This window comes from Tenebrio molitor, chromosome X (genome assembly GCF_963966145.1).
Source record: "Tenebrio molitor chromosome X, icTenMoli1.1, whole genome shotgun sequence".
NCBI classification, from domain to species: Eukaryota; Metazoa; Arthropoda; class Insecta; order Coleoptera; family Tenebrionidae; genus Tenebrio; species Tenebrio molitor.
In genome coordinates, this window is record NC_091055.1 from 8668090 (window position 1) to 8683842 (window position 15753).

A 15753-nucleotide genomic window follows, 5' to 3' on the forward strand; every position below is an offset into this window, starting at 1 on the left:
ATTACCATAAATTAAAATGTACACATTGTGATTTATGTTCACAGTTGAAAAGAGTCAAAACAAGTGTTTTATTGTGTTGACGGTGCTACAAAATTTCTCTCACTCGAAAGAAGGTAAACATCAATAATTGTCATAAAGCGTGAACAAACTCGTTCAAAAGGGATAAAAAATAACTTTCCTGCAAAAAGTGTAAAAAAGCGACTCCGGCTCAAAATGTGTTCATTGATGGAACACGTTCCGTTTTACAATAGATCCGTTTGCAAACGAGGTATTTCAGTAGTAGAGCATTAGAGAGAGAGTAGAGCGTTTTATTTTTGATCCAGTGCATCAGGAAAGTTGAGCGTGTAAATCGATCAGCATCGAGCAGGTATCTGAGGTGTTTTTGAGCAGTCAGTTTTCTGTGAAGCATATCGAGCAGGGGGTGCGTCAGGAAGAAGATGATTAGAGTGATGCGATCGGTCTAAGTAAGATGAATGGGCAATTAAGCGTGCGTAAGGATGACGTATTCGGTCGTGGGGGGTGCGGAGCGAGGAGCAGCCGGGGTCCTGACGGCGCGTGGAAAAAGGATCGGGAAGGAGCGGTCGTCCTGGACGAGGAGTCGTAGACGTCTGACGGCCGGAGGCAGGTGAATAGCAGGAAGACAAGCAGCGCATGAATGGGGGCGGCGTCGGCAGCGTCGGCCCCGGGCCAGGGGTGAAAGCGCGCGCACAATATCGATCGTTTGCAACCCCTGGCCGACACCCTCCTCACCAGCGCCATGCAACACCATTTAGTTATTGCACTCTCTGAATAACACTTGTGTTACGTTTGGTAGTGTACGTTATGTAATAATATCATTCCTTGCATAATTACTTATTACTAATAATTCCTACTACTATTGTCTATATTTAATCAATAGTATAAATATATAAATTATTTAAATATTTATTGAAAGTTTCATAGTTCGGTTAATTATTGTACTCTAGGTTGGCTTAATAACCTTGCATCGTTAGAAAATTATTATATTTAATCGTCTTTAAAAATAAGTGCAATCCTTTTTAACGCCTGTTTTAACTACTGATCAATCACTCCCGTCATTGTACAATACTCATATTCTTCCATCATTACCATTTCTCTTCAATCTCGCACTGTTAGTGGATACGTAATACAGTTTCAATCATTTAAACATTTTACAATAATTTGTGCTACAATCTTGGATCCAACACCAACATCAAAGGGTGAGTAGGAGTTTTTAGTATTCGGTCGATCAAAAGCCACCCCTCGTCTCCCCAACCACCATACGCCGGTCCTGCAGTGGACATCCCCGACGATTCATTCTTAAAATTCGCAAAACAATCTACGGGGGTTGTAATGATTAGCGCGATGCCGGTAGCTTGAGCTGAGAGTCGCGGGGGTTGCGACTGTGGGAAGGGAGTTGTCGACGATCAATACTACAGCCGGCCTGGCCAAAGCCCGTGCCTCGATTACCATTATTCCTGTATTCCATGCCTCCCACGCGATGTCGATTTGCAACCTCAGTATATTTCGGCAGGATGGTATCGCCGCCTCTACACAACATCCATTACGAAATAATATCGAGACACACGATCCTTCACATTTTTTCATGCGTAATCTCGCTTTTGTACCAGCTCGTGAAACTTGGAGTATTTTCATCAAAAATATGACATTTATAAATAGTTTTTATTGATTCTGAAAACATAAACCATTACTTACGTATACACCACACTAAAATAAGACCCGACTCAAACTCAAACTCAAACGAGATCTTTTCCAATAGCGAATTGATATCTTCAAAACGGTACGAATAAAATGTATTCTGTTCACGTGCGTGCATTCAAATACATTTTGAATATTCATTAAGCGAGATATTTGACACGGTACAATCTGAACGATACAATCTAATCTCGCCCTTACTTTAATAGGTCAGGTCGCACTCAAAATACACACCTGGTCCGGCTTTTACGCTTTTTATCATATGGGCGAAAACCGAAATTCCTGATGCACGCGACTCCATTTATAAATAATTCAAAATTTGACTGATAATCAGCTGAAACGTCATGCGTTCAAATAAAAGGGTGGCCCGAATAAATCCGAAACGCAAAACTAGAGTTGCGGGTGAACGTCCTCTAGTCTGAGCTAGACTAGGGGTGAAAGGGCCGGAGTCTTTGTATGCCATCAGCTGTTCAGTACCCACTGATTAGGTGCACCCTTCCCCCTTGTTATTAAAGGAAAGAGACGGAACTACCATCGAATATATCCAACGTGTGTTACTTTAAGGGTGGCTCGAAGGCGTCTCTTTTTAGATGCCAACTTACCCTCTTTTAATTCACCATATGCCGCACGTGCTCAGACGCATCGTACTGTCGAAAAAAAAAGAGCGAAACCAGTTTGTGCCCGGGATGTTGCATCCAGTGCAATCGATTTAATAAGTTTGCAATAATTTATCGATGTTATTATCTCGTTACGGTTGTATTTGGTGCGCGACACGATAAGGAGGGTGGTCCGGCTGTGCGTCTCGTGGAGGGGATGATCAGAGAAATTTCACGTGTGCGCGAATGGTGGCGATTTGCGCTGTTGAAAATGTGCAGTGTTTTTTGAGTTATTGGAGTAAATGTTCTATTTCGGTTTAACTAAAAATTTGCTAAAAATTAAAAATAGAATAGAAATTTATAATTGCGCATGTGCATCCTCGCGATACCTAGTCGGAAGCCCCCACTGTTCGGTGCCGACTTTAATTGCAGTACGAGTTCTGAGCGCGTAGAAGCTGTTTCAGTTTTTATTTTAGTTTTTTTATTTTTGTTTCGTTTAATTTTTTTTTTTTTTTGGTTTCTATTTATTAGTGGTTGTAATGTTAATCTTCAACACCGATGTGACCTCACGCTCGTGTGATTTCAGCGATTTTAGGTGAGTGGAATTGTCATGTCAGCGTTCCTGTCACACGAAATAATCAATAATTTTACCTTCCCCTTATCGCTTTTTGTATTTTTGTTTTAGTTTTTTAGCGTTTGCTCCGAACGCGATCCGGTGTGCCGGTGTCAATACCCCGTGAACCCCCTTGTGGGGTAGAGTTTTTGACAATCACCCCCCCAACCTTTTTTGTCGAAATTTTGTCGTCGACCGCGGTGTATTTTTGGAAACGGGCGAATCGCAAAAATCGTAAACGCACGTGTCTCGAACCAATCACTTTTACCCGTTCCGGGTTACACCTCCTCAAAATGCGTAAAACCGTCCAGAGTGTGGTCAACTTGTCCAATCGATAACGCCGAACCGTTTCAATTTTGCTTTCAGGGCAGTAGTAATCTTAATCTCATTGTTATCCTCGCCTTTATTTTCATAAACCGGTTGATGATGAATTCCAGGTAATGCCAGTCTAGACAAAACGTCTCGATCTTTACAGTTAATTGCAAGTGAAACCGAAGAGCGAAGAGTCAACAAAAGATCATTGCGTATTCAGTGAAATTCTTCAAAATTTTGTAGGATTTGTATATGCTTCTTTATCCGAAAATAGATCAGCGTCTATAAATACCTCCAAAATCAAATTCATGTGCTCGTGGAAGTCGGAAGTTACTTATATAAAAATTACAAATCTGGCTACAGTTGCTTCAACATTATGTCATGAACTTATGACAAACACTAGTGCCGTTACGTTTTTATATGAATAAATCTTGAACTGATCTAACTCTTCGGATAAGGGTTGTTTACGCAACAAAGCGAAACCCTTGCCTGCGAGGTGAGACCTTGGACCAACCGTAAAAAAAATAAACTCGTTTGCAAGCCTGTTGGTACCACTACGTTAATAAAAAACAAATGAAAATCTAGAATAACCCTTTGCAGCCATCTTGTGACTGTCGCATGCAGGGTATGTGTCCATCACTTTTGTTAATTCTTTTTGATTTTAGTGTCACGTTCTCATGTTTGAAATTATCTTCGGTTGACACTGAAACAGGACAGAGAGAATTTGTCGTTTTATTGTAGTCGGAAGTTACATTTTAACATTGACACTGGTATTCAGGAGTAATTAGAAAATCGGCGAGGTTAATAATAAAATACGTCGTACGAGTTACATCAAATTTTTACAAATGTGTAATAATCGTCTGGTAGAGTACGTGGGACAAGCCGATAAAATACCAGTTTAACTGTTATCAGCTGTCCGGAGTTGTGTGAATAATTTTGTGCGCGTATTCATGGAGGCACGAATAAGAATGATAAGTAATCGAGACGAAATGGAAAATAATAGAATTGGTAGCGTCTGGTTAATCGAATTAGTTCTTTATAGTTGTGATATCACCAATATGGCTTCCGGTGTTTGCTTACCTAGACAACAATTGTTTCCTTCTTTCCGGTCCATTTCCTCTGGTGAAAACCCAGTAATGCCCAGTTTGCCGATTAAACTAATCGATCTGTGTTTCTTTTCCAGATTGTAGGATAGGGAATTTTTCTGCCCCATATACGAAGAAAAAGTTGTAATCGCGTCCTTCTAAAAGTGTTGCAAAGTAAAACAAGCAAAGTAAAACAAACGTGTTAGAAATTTCGTATTGTTTTTATACTCGATTAGTGAATTAAACAAGTTGATTTTAATGTAAATAAGTTCTTCGCAAGAAGACCAACCAGCCGCCACCATTGAGGAAGTTCTAGATTACGATTTTGAGTTCAGTGACGAAAACATGATGTCCAACGGATTGGATTCTGGGGTTGTTGGACAACAAAATGGCGGGAGCGGGGGCCAAGTCGGTGGTGGGCAAGAAGAATCCAAGACGAATCTCATCGTTAATTACCTGCCCCAAACCATGACACAGGAAGAAATTCGGTCACTGTTTTCGAGTATCGGAGAAGTTGAAAGTTGCAAATTGATCCGTGATAAAGTTACAGGTATGTATTTTGATCAGTCGATCGATGTATTTTTGATGTGGTGGCTAAATTTCGATGTGGAAACGGCTGCAATATGTACTAATCGCAAACTAAAATTCTAGTTGTTCGGCAACGATGATGCACTTTTGCGTCAGATGTTCATTGTACGACCCAAAAATCTCTTCCTCTACTTAATCTTACTTGAAACTCAACAATTCCGAAAGTTGTTCGCGATTTTTCCGCAAAATTCTGTTCGCCGTCTTTGTGTTTTTTGATTAGTTTTTTTGTTTTTAATTTGATTAGTCGTATTGGCGAACTTGGACAATCCGACAGAACCAATTGAACATTATTTTAACCTAAATGTCGTTCGCAGTTAAAACATTAATCCACGCAACGCAGTTATTTATAGGAGTTATAAAACTTGTAACATTGCCAAAGTATTATTATAAACTGTAATCGATTTTCTCGAATTTTGAAATTCGCACGTTGCCACCGGTCCCACAAAATTCCGAAAGTGAAATCGAAAAAATGTTTGCACTTTTTCCGAAAATACATTTCGATCGACGTTCATTCGACGTTCTCGTTTTCGGACATTGTAAATCGTGTCAACGCACAGTGAACGCGTTTCTCTTGGTGACAATCGAATCAATTCAGTGCCAAAGGGTGGACATTTTTTTATCTGGACTACCTTTGGAATAAGCGCACGTCGCACAAAACTATTGTTGACGCCGATAACTCTCATTATCGTGATTCAGGTAGCATTTCAGTTATTTAATGCATGTTGTGTGAACTATACGGTGATACTGCAGACAGACATGTGTGACGATAGCATATGGCACGCGAGCATTGTTTTAAATGTTCACGTAAACCTCCTGAAAGAATATGTCGTACAAAATTGATAAATCGCACCCGTACGCCACTGGTGGCCTCAAACTTCCTGTAACACTATTAAATTGGGAACTTTGTTTTGAATTAAATGGCGACACGTGGGAGAGTATCAAACCAATCCGGCTTTCAAAAAAAGAAAGAAAAAATTGTGAAAACGACCGCTTAAAAAGTGACCTTTTTTTTTCCAAAAGTTTCATTGTCCGCCCTGTAAGTCGGTCTCGTTTTTATTACCTATCTGCATTTCGTCGCTTCCCCTTTGTCAATGAAAATGAGTCATTGGCACGTGTATTGTACCCTCCGTGTGTGTGTGTTCAAGGGGGACGCGAGTGTCATATGCCTTTTTCAAAGCTCCACCGATTGTCCGTGTATTTATATCTGCATCCCGTCTGTAACGATTTTTTTTTCACCAAACCTTAAATATCGTGCTACTCTTAGATAATGTTTATTGAGTGTTATCTATTAAGAGAGGCAGGTTGTTAAAAATGTATTTGTTTTAATTTGGTTGAATACATTAACGTAAATATTTGTTCTTCAGGTAGTTGCTATTATCCGAAATTGTTTAGAATTTGGTAAACCCGGATCGATCAGCCAGGTTTACACAGTCGAATTTCCAGAGTCCACTGTAGTTTACTTTATTGTTAGATTAAATTCGTTCACTTTGGTTGAGTTTTTGTTTAGACAGTTTGACAAGTAAGATTTTGACAGTCGGGTCATTTTTTTTATAGTTTTAGTTGTAATGCTTGCTTTTTGTTTAGTTTTTTTTTGTGTTATTAACACTTGTTTTTTTTTTCGAAATTTGATTTCCTGCAGTGCCTGGGGTTATCACTAGTCCATTGCTTACAGGGCAATCACTTGGTTATGGTTTCGTAAACTACCACAGACCAGAAGATGCAGAAAAAGCAATCAATACATTGAACGGATTGAGATTGCAGAACAAGACGATCAAGGTGAGGACAGTTTTGTTGTTTGGGTCGGGATCAAAAACGGGATGAATTCGAACGATGTGAGCCGGGTCATTAGCATATATCGCCGGTTAGATGTTCGGAATAGTCGAAGAGTAGTGTAGTTGGCAGAGATTGGTCGTTTCAGGATGTGGTTTGTTTTCAGGTGTCGTACGCGCGTCCAAGTTCCGAGGCGATCAAGGGCGCCAACCTGTACGTCTCCGGGTTGCCGAAGAACATGACCCAACAAGATTTGGAATCCCTATTCAGTCCGTACGGTCGTATAATCACGTCGCGCATTTTATGCGACAATATAACCGGTAAGAGTCTGTCGTAATGTCATTTCTTGTATAAACATGCGATCGTACGCTCTGTCGCCGTACATTTCTGTACTAGCGCTTGGATACGCGGACAGGGTGTGCGATCGCTCAGTCTTGCCGCAATCGAAATTGCAAATCTTCGCCGCAAAGGTTCGTGGACCGGGGGTTGTTGCACACTCGCTTCCAAAGATGCGGACGTGCAATTCGAACCGCTTAAAACCGGCTCTGCGACAGAGTTTGTCCGGTCCTGTTTCTCACCAAGAATGCGCCACTCGTTATTTCAGATTCGAATAAATCAAGTTGAACTGTTGAACTTGATGTATTTTTTTGAATATGGGTAATGGAGGGGTCTGTGTTTTTGGTGGGAAGTGTCGATTCGCCGATTTGTCCGAATTTTGGGTAGAGTGTGTGAGAATGAACGGAACGGTCCAGGGATGTTTGATGGTGGACTCGATGCCACAATCACAGTAACATACATACAGAATACATCAACATACTTGCAGTTTGTTTATTGATTATTACAATCAGTAAATATTTAGTTTTTATTATTTTTATTGGATGTGGTAGCTTTGATTTAATTATTAATATGATTTAATTCAGAGTTACTGTTGAAATTTGGCTTTGATGATATTTAAATTAAACCAGCGGCAGGCCGCGGTGAGTTCCACCGGGTTGCCGTCAATTCATTATTTGTCTTACTGTACCTATATTTTGCGTTTTTCTCTTCTCTTCCCTAGTACGTCAATTTGTCACGGGGGCCGGAGAGAATTTGCCTGGTACGTACCTCTCTCTCTACCATAACACCCAACTGAACACCACCCACAACCACCAAATCCACTCTTTGGTTGTTCTGTTTCGGCCGCGATCGATCATCTCTCAATAATAATAATAATAATAACAACAATGATGATGATGATAATAATGATAATATATTAATGGTAAACTTCAACGGTGAAAAAAAATCAAAACGATTATTTCTAATTCCAATGCAGGACGATAATAACAAAACTGCATTGTAAATGTTTAGTTGCTTGAACGTTCGTGTCTCAAAGTACACCAATGTTCTAGAAAGCCGCTGAACGATGCACCCCTCCCCCCATATCAATTGACAAAGTCTAATTCCAAATTTAATTATCACTTGGTTCATTAATTTTTTTTTTAAATTACATCTTGATTTTGCTTTCGTTTGTTAATTTTATTATTGTTTCCATTTTTTTATCTTTATTTTGCATCGTGGCATGTTTTGATTTGCTATATTTTGTTTTCGTTTTTTCGTTATTTTTTTTGTATTTTAAAAAGAGCAGAGCAATCACAATACCCAACACATCTACACTAACACTCATACAGTACACACTACATGACACACACAGACACAAAAGCAGAAAGTGGCGACGATGTTGATATATTTTATTTTTATCTGATTTGATTTTGATCGTCGTTGCTTTTTAAACCTATACACACTACGAGAGGCTGTTAACGAATGTGCTTGTAACGGTTGTCAAACGAAATGTTGGCATTTTCGTATCGAAATATGATGCATGACCATACCTGCACCTTTCAGTATTCCGATTGTTGATGTTTGGGGGCAGCACCTACTTTCGTAACGGCCTGTTCGTATTGATGTTGAAAGTCGGATTGCTGCGAGAGAAAGAATTAAACCCCAGCAATCTGACTTGTTCGTATCGAGTGAGTGGATGATTTGACGATTTGTTTCCGGTGCAGGCCTGTCGAAAGGGGTGGGTTTCATCCGCTTCGACCAACGCCTGGAAGCTGAAAGAGCGATCCAGGAACTCAACGGTACCATTCCCAAAGGCTCCACCGAACCCATCACGGTCAAGTTCGCCAACAACCCGAGCAACAACAACAAAGCCATTCCTCCGTTGGCAGCCTACCTAACTCCCCAAGCCACTCGCCGCTTCGCCGGCCCCATCCACCACCCGACGGGACGATTCAGGTTGTTGTCGGGGTTGGTTCGTCGGAGGCGGCGTACTACTGATGTCGTGTTTGCAGGTACTCTCCGCTGGCCGGAGACCTGCTGGCCAACTCCATGCTGCCCGGAAACGCCATGAACGGTTCCGGCTGGTGCATTTTCGTGTATAACCTCGCTCCAGAGACGGAGGAGAACGTTCTCTGGCAGTTGTTTGGCCCGTTCGGAGCCGTCCAGAGCGTGAAAGTGATCCGCGACCTGCAGACCAACAAATGCAAAGGCTTCGGCTTCGTCACGATGACCAACTACGACGAAGCCGTGGTGGCCATCCAGTCGCTGAACGGTTACACGCTGGGTAACCGTGTCCTGCAGGTCAGCTTTAAAACGAATAAAAGTAAAACTACATAGAGCGACGTTTAGTCAACACCAGCGCGCTCGCCAGACGCTGCGCCCGCCCCGCCGATATTTAAACATTATTTATTTATTGTTCACTGTTCGTGTAAATTATGCGGGCTCTATGTAGGTAATTTAATGCGAGGGCGTGCGACAGCGTCCGGCGAGGACGGGGGCGCCCCCCTATTTAACTTAGTACTTATAAAAAGATACGAAGCTAGTCAGAAGTGCATTCGCGTTTCCTATAGCAAAGATTTCTACGGTCTGATGTTTTTTTTTTTTTCAATGAAAACTGTGCCATCACCGTTTATTGACATGTTGGGAACTCGCCCAAAGATTCATCATAGCTAAAACAATATATTTACATAGAGTATTTATTATTTAATTTCGTAATTATTTTGATCATGTAATTGGTTAGTATAATTATTTATGTATTTGTATGTAGTGTTTTGTGTATTCTTAAATTGAGACTAGTCGCATCAACGACGGCCACGCTCTTTCCGAGCATTCTCATTAGTTTGGTGGCGTTGCACCGTTGTATTTGTAATTTGTGTTCGCGGAAGGCCGTCGCGGCGAGGGCTGACTATAAAAAAAAAAAAAAAATTCGTTGTCTGCGTGTGATAAGTGATGGGCACCGAACTATAGATTGATAGATATATTATTATCAAATGATGAACTAGGTATATATATATATATGGGGCTATGCTGACTGACTACGATTGGACGAGAGTCACACCCTCACCGCAACGGTGATCCGTTCATTTTTATTTGTGTGTTGTGTTTAATTTCACCGGATTTCTAACACCCCAGCTTTCTGATAGAAGAAATTTGCGTGGTTTTGCTTTGAAATGCCATCAAATGAGCGACGGCAATGCTTTAGCGAGACCACAACTGTCCTATTAAGTTATTATTATTTATTCCTGGTTTATTTTATTTCCGTTTTGGGGACGGAACGGACGTTTCGTGCCGATTTTGACTAATACTTTGTTAATTTTAGTTTTCTGATTATTTTATCGAGTTGGTTCTTTTAATTTATTTTCAATATAAATTGATTAAAATTTACTGTATCATTTTATTTTCATTTTTAGTTTTATTACTGATCCTCTGTTGTGATGTCTCACGGTGTTCGCTGACGTCGATGCAACATGCTACTACGCATTGCACAAGCGGCGCGACCGCCGCGACACCTATCGCGGAGGTCGCGCCGCCTCTAACCACCCACAGACTAACCAGCCACTTCCACTAAAGAATCACTTTATTTTTGTAAAACACTCGTACCTTGAGATCGGATAATAAATGAGTATATCGATACATATTTTATAGAGCATGCTATTAACAATGGCAGATTGTGTTTTGGCATTTTGATCAGGACCATTGCCACTTCATTATACGTTACGTATTGCATGTATCGTCGGTTTGATAAATAAGCGAAACGCACACGCCCGCCCGGCAGCGCAGAATACGAACATGTACATAGAAAATATAAATTTGATCGAACTAGGAAAATAAGTACAATTATAAGACGAGTCTTTTGATTGCTTTTTGGGCAAGCGACGGCAACCAGGCGAGGGAGTGCAGCGGTCTCACCACTAACAAAAACGAACAATACCCTCACATCAGCCACCACTCCGGACATCAGAACAGATCTCTCTCGTTGACTCACCGACCCACCCGTCTATATGCTCTATCACAAATAATAATGGGTCGCCATCGAGGCGGTGAAAATACGTTCCGAAACTGCACGCCGAAACGACACCGCCTCGAGACGCACTTTTCCGCGCTCCGTTTGTAAAATTTTTGTTCAATTTTTTCTCGGATTTACACAAAATCCTCTCAAAATTATTCGAAAATGCTCGTAATTCGAAAATGCTCGTAACCACGGAGTCGGTTTTTTTTTGCAAGTCGAATCCACAACGAGCGAGTAACCTCGTCACGTTGTACCGAAATAAATCCATGATTGCGGAACTACAATCGAAACGATCTGTAGGTGTGTATTACGTTTTGCGGTGTGATTGTTGAGAGACGCCATATTGAAATTTTTAGCTTTAAAAAAAAAGTACATACACGTTTAAGAGGGAAATAATACTTGTTAATGTTTGTTTCCTCGTTGTCGCGCACATTTGGCCTTTAAATCTCCGTCTTTCATTCGGTGTTTCAACTGCTCCAATATTTCGTAAAAATCCGATCGATCGCTGACGTCGAAGGATTCGAACGTAATAATTTCACCGCTTCAGGCTCGGAGATCATCATTTACGCTTCTCGTTGTCACGATGACAAGAAAAAATCCACTGTCGCGTCGATCACAAAAATCATCATAAAAAAAAATCACTTCTGGTGACATTCATGACAAGAGATATTCATTATTCGCAAATGCTTTCGCGGGACCATGCACATAATGTTTTGTCGCACCGTCTCATTTCGTTGAAATTCGTCGTAGGGTGAGAGAGCACCTCATCTCTTCTTCGATCGAAGCAAAGATGTCGCCTTGCCTCCGCTTCGAACATATCTTCTGCAAATGCAACAAAACGCACACGAGAATATTATCACGTCAATATGGCGAGCGCGAGCGGTTTTGAGAGGGTTGTGTAATTCGCGAATTCGCGCTACGTTTTCTGTTCTGGGATCCGGCAGTAGGTCGATCCTCCAGGAGCGGAGTAGAGAATCAATCGTTGGCGAGTTGTGACGGACGTAATAAGTAATAACCCGGCCGATAGAGGAAACGTGTGACAAGAACAAGCCCCCCGTTTGTGATAGCCGCCAGCCAAGCCGGGCCTATTTGCGGGGGGCACCCCGAGGTCCAACCGGGCGCGGTCTTGAAGGTGATGTTGTAATATATAGGGAGGAGAATTAATAAATTAATTGATTGATATAGACGCAGACCGCGACCATCGCCGCTAACTCCACTGCAAACGCGTACGGGTCGACGTACAATCCCACTGTATACAGTCTAAGTCAAGTTTACAGTTAGTGTTCCGAGCACAAACTAGTGACTAGGTGATGTTATTGGTTACTCTGGCCTAAATCGAAACTCGTGTAGACTAATTCCATTTACAGAACAACGATCTATTTCAGATGATATTATATGTCTATCAGCAATGCTTGTTTACCATTCTTAGCTTCTATTTGGCTAGCCATTTGCTAAATATACCGCTTAACTTTTTTAATCATTGTATATTGATTGATATTATTCTGATTATTATGTATTATTAGAAGATATTCTATTATGGTCATGATTGATTATTGATTATTGATTACGTATATCACTATTACGTATCTCTACATAAGGGTTATCTCTTTGTGTGTTGTGTAGATCTCTAGCGTAAGTGTAACATAGTACATATTCCTATTGGTTACTTTCTCTATGTGTGTAGCTGTTGTGTTGCGGGCGGGCGACCCGGTGGATGGGCGCCGCCGCCAACGCCGAGACGCTCGCCCTGGATGCGGGTTCGCCCGATCCCGCCCGGCGCCAAGCAGGGCTATAGCTCAAATATTGTTGTGACGAGATGCATTCCATTATTAAGAAACCACTGATTGATATATACATATATTATATACTCATACTTATATTCTATCTGTTTTGATAAAATGGTGGTTATTATTATTATAAATATCGAGTGCAAAAGTTATATGTACAGAGGTTATATTATTAGGAAGTACAGTACCTCATAAACTGTAATTCATGCAATAACTTATTATAAGAAAGTTCTTATTACAATATACTTAGCTTTAGTATAAGAGGCGAGGTTTGTAAGATCTTTTGCTCTACACTACCTTGCGGCGGAGGGTCGCGCTGCCGCCCCCGCGTGCGGCTCGGCCGTCCGTCTTCCCTCCTCGTGCCGCGAGTCTTCTAAAGGAGTCGGACAGGCGCCGTCGGATCCCGGCAAGGATGGAAGGTGAAGTGATCAAGTGACGATGACGACATATCAACAGACCGACTCCCGACACGGTGCACCCATCAAGCCCAGCTGATGGAACTGAACTGATTCACTAATTACCGATACCGATACTGATTTACTATAGCCGAGCAGCCGTTCTAGTAGTCGTACATCATATTCATACAGAAACAATAATTTTAAAACGAATCGTACTAGTGGTTGTCGGAAGCGGCGGTATTACCGCAGCCCTACTACCATGCAGGTCAGATCTCTGTGTTTCCAACTTTTAGTTAACTTACGTACTTACTTTATTATACTTAATATTAAACTGTTCATTGTCTTTTATTGCTTATTGTCCAGTGTCACATGCTGCATTTGTGTGTATTATTGTCATTTGGTGGTTATTTGTAATCTATACCTATTTATTGTATCAGTAATTGATATTAGATATTGAGTATTAGTTGAGTCGCCGTAGAGATTCGGGAAATGTATTCGACAGACGGCAAACGGTCTCCGTGCAGTGTTTAATTATTTGATTGGTTGATTGATTGATTGATTGATGTCGATTAGCTTGTTTCGGGTTTGCTTCGATTCGGTTCAGATTCACGTACGATTGGGTTTCTTTAAGAGAAGGCTGTGGAAGCTGGGAACCAGGTCATCGGATAGTGCAGACAGTAGGATAAATAAGTACACTGGCACTGGACACTGGCAAATACTAAGTATGCAAGTGTAATCGCATCGCCATTGCGTTGCAGTCAGGACAACTTTAATATTACACACAATGTTATTGTGTATTCCAGGCTAGAAGTCGGTGTAATGCAATATTTGTACTTTTCCATGTTGACAAAACTCAATACAATAAAGTATAAAAGCTACATTTACATTGGATTCTAATCATTCCCTTCTAGTTACTGTCTATTACTTCATTTTTTGTAATATATCGTATGTATAAAATAGATCTGATACATTTACGACTTATCTATTTTATTATTATTTTTTCTTTTGCTTCTTACGTGTCGACTTTTACATCATATTACTCCTTGTAATACCATTTTAATCATTGTTTATTATAGTCCTTTAAGTACCTCTCTACTTATACACTCTGTCCTTTATTATTATAAATAAATAAATACAAATTTATTTATTTATACAACTATTGTTCTCTATTCTTTCAAAATATATGTAACAAAAATCGTAAATCTTTCTGTTCATCTGAAAAAATATGAGAGATTCTCACTTTAACTGACGGAAACAGGTAAGTGGAATGTTCAAATTCAACAATAATTTATATTATATTTTTTAACTGTATTGCTGGTTATCGCAGATCCAGTTTTAACAAATCCTGTGACCCACAGTCAAACAAAAGAAACGGAGATGGCAAAACACGTGCATCACGCAATAAGTCGGTGACATCTTAAACCCTTAAACGTATTCTTTTTAAAACATTTCCAATTCTATTGAAAGCAGATTGAGTCACAACCACAACTTCCGTCATACATAAAATCTATATTATATAATTTGCATAAAAAACATATTAGGGTTTTTTTCTGCAACTTTTTATAGTACGAGACGGATCAAGAATAGTTTTCGCTGAATTGATGGAAATTTTCTCAAAAATAAGTTTTTATTGAGGAAAATAATCAGAAAGGGGTATTCACTAGATTTATAGATGTGGGTGTAATGTTGGCTGCGTAAAAAAATTGGGCCCCATCTCCCATCTGACAATATGGCGGCGTTTCCTCATTTGGTGATTGACGTCAAAACGTCAAAACATCCGTGGTTTCTTGCACCTGCGACCTTGTAATGTTCACATTGCCCTGAATCAACAAAATAAAGAAAAGAGTATTTACTACAAGAATTTGTAAGAAATCATAACGGCTAATAGTCAATAAATACGATAAAATTGTTCACACAAATAAACAAATATGTAATGAAGTCAGTGGTACCAAAAATTGACTTTTTAATTAAATTTATTTGGCGATTACAAAAATGGGAGGAGTGAATTAAGTATTCGAGTCACGTGATGTCTTCGGATTCAGTGCGCATTTTAATGTGACGTCACCGCCAGACAATGAGTGTCTATCCAGACGTTCATTTGTTGCTCCAACTTGGTTACTGACCCATTATCGACAAAGAAAACAACAACAAAAATATTTTTGTTTTAATTCGCGAATCATCGACACCTGGTATAATCCCAAATAACCTTTTCTTAAAATTTGTAATGTTCTGACACCACTTTGGATATTTTTTGTTCGTCTTGTTCTGCACTCAACTTGTAAATGAAACCGTGTGGTTTTTAAACGTATTTTGTATTGGATTTTTGTAATAAATAAATTACTTCAACATTTCCAAAATTTTACTATACCTGACAAGTAGGTTCGCAGTTGTTTCAACAACATTTTGTTTCGGATAGAGCGAGACGTTACGTGCGGTTAAAATTTTGAAAAATCGGTGAGTTTTTGTGTTTTGTTGATAAATTTTGTGACTTAAATTTGAAAAAGATCCGTATTAGCGGGAAAGTGGTGTCATCTGATGAGAAACACTCGAAGTGTACCGAACGA

General features: G+C 40.1%; 2 protein-coding genes across 5 annotated transcripts in view; one reads left to right on the forward strand and one right to left on the reverse strand.

Moving 5' to 3' along the window:
- The window catches only part of LOC138140234 (cytosolic carboxypeptidase 6), a 21950-nt gene extending 17499 nt beyond the window's left edge, over positions 1-4451 (reverse strand). Inside the window, exon 1 of the mRNA XM_069061083.1 lies at positions 4315-4451. Within this exon, the coding sequence (XP_068917184.1) occupies positions 4315-4447 (133 nt within the window). The 5' untranslated portion in view covers positions 4448-4451. The remainder of the gene's footprint in view (positions 1-4314) is intronic.
- Positions 4452-4664: 213 nt separating this feature from the next.
- On the forward strand, positions 4665-10379 carry LOC138140235 (ELAV-like protein 3). 4 transcript variants are annotated; one of them, XM_069061091.1, is made up of 6 exons: positions 4665-4869; positions 6547-6683; positions 6844-6997; positions 7735-7773; positions 8720-8951; positions 9008-10379. In XM_069061091.1, exons 1-6 carry the CDS (start codon positions 4665-4667, stop codon positions 9330-9332), a joined length of 1092 nt encoding a protein of 363 aa, XP_068917192.1. In that variant the 3' UTR covers positions 9333-10379. The 4 variants fall into 4 exon arrangements, with proteins under 4 accessions (XP_068917192.1, XP_068917193.1, XP_068917194.1 ...); XM_069061092.1 differs by having other exon boundaries at positions 6580-6683; XM_069061093.1 differs by lacking the exon at positions 7735-7773.
- Positions 10380-15753: the final 5374 nt, after the last annotated feature.

Coding starts and splice junctions, on each gene's coding strand:
- LOC138140235 (XM_069061091.1), top strand. CDS start 4,665: ATGATGTCCAACGGATTGGATTCTGGGGTTGTTGGACAACAAAATGGC. Junction 6,998..7,734: donor TTTATGCGACAATATAACCG/GTAAGAGTCTGT, acceptor TCTCTTCCCTAG/TACGTCAATTTGTCACGGGG. Junction 7,774..8,719: donor GGCCGGAGAGAATTTGCCTG/GTACGTACCTCT, acceptor TTTCCGGTGCAG/GCCTGTCGAAAGGGGTGGGT.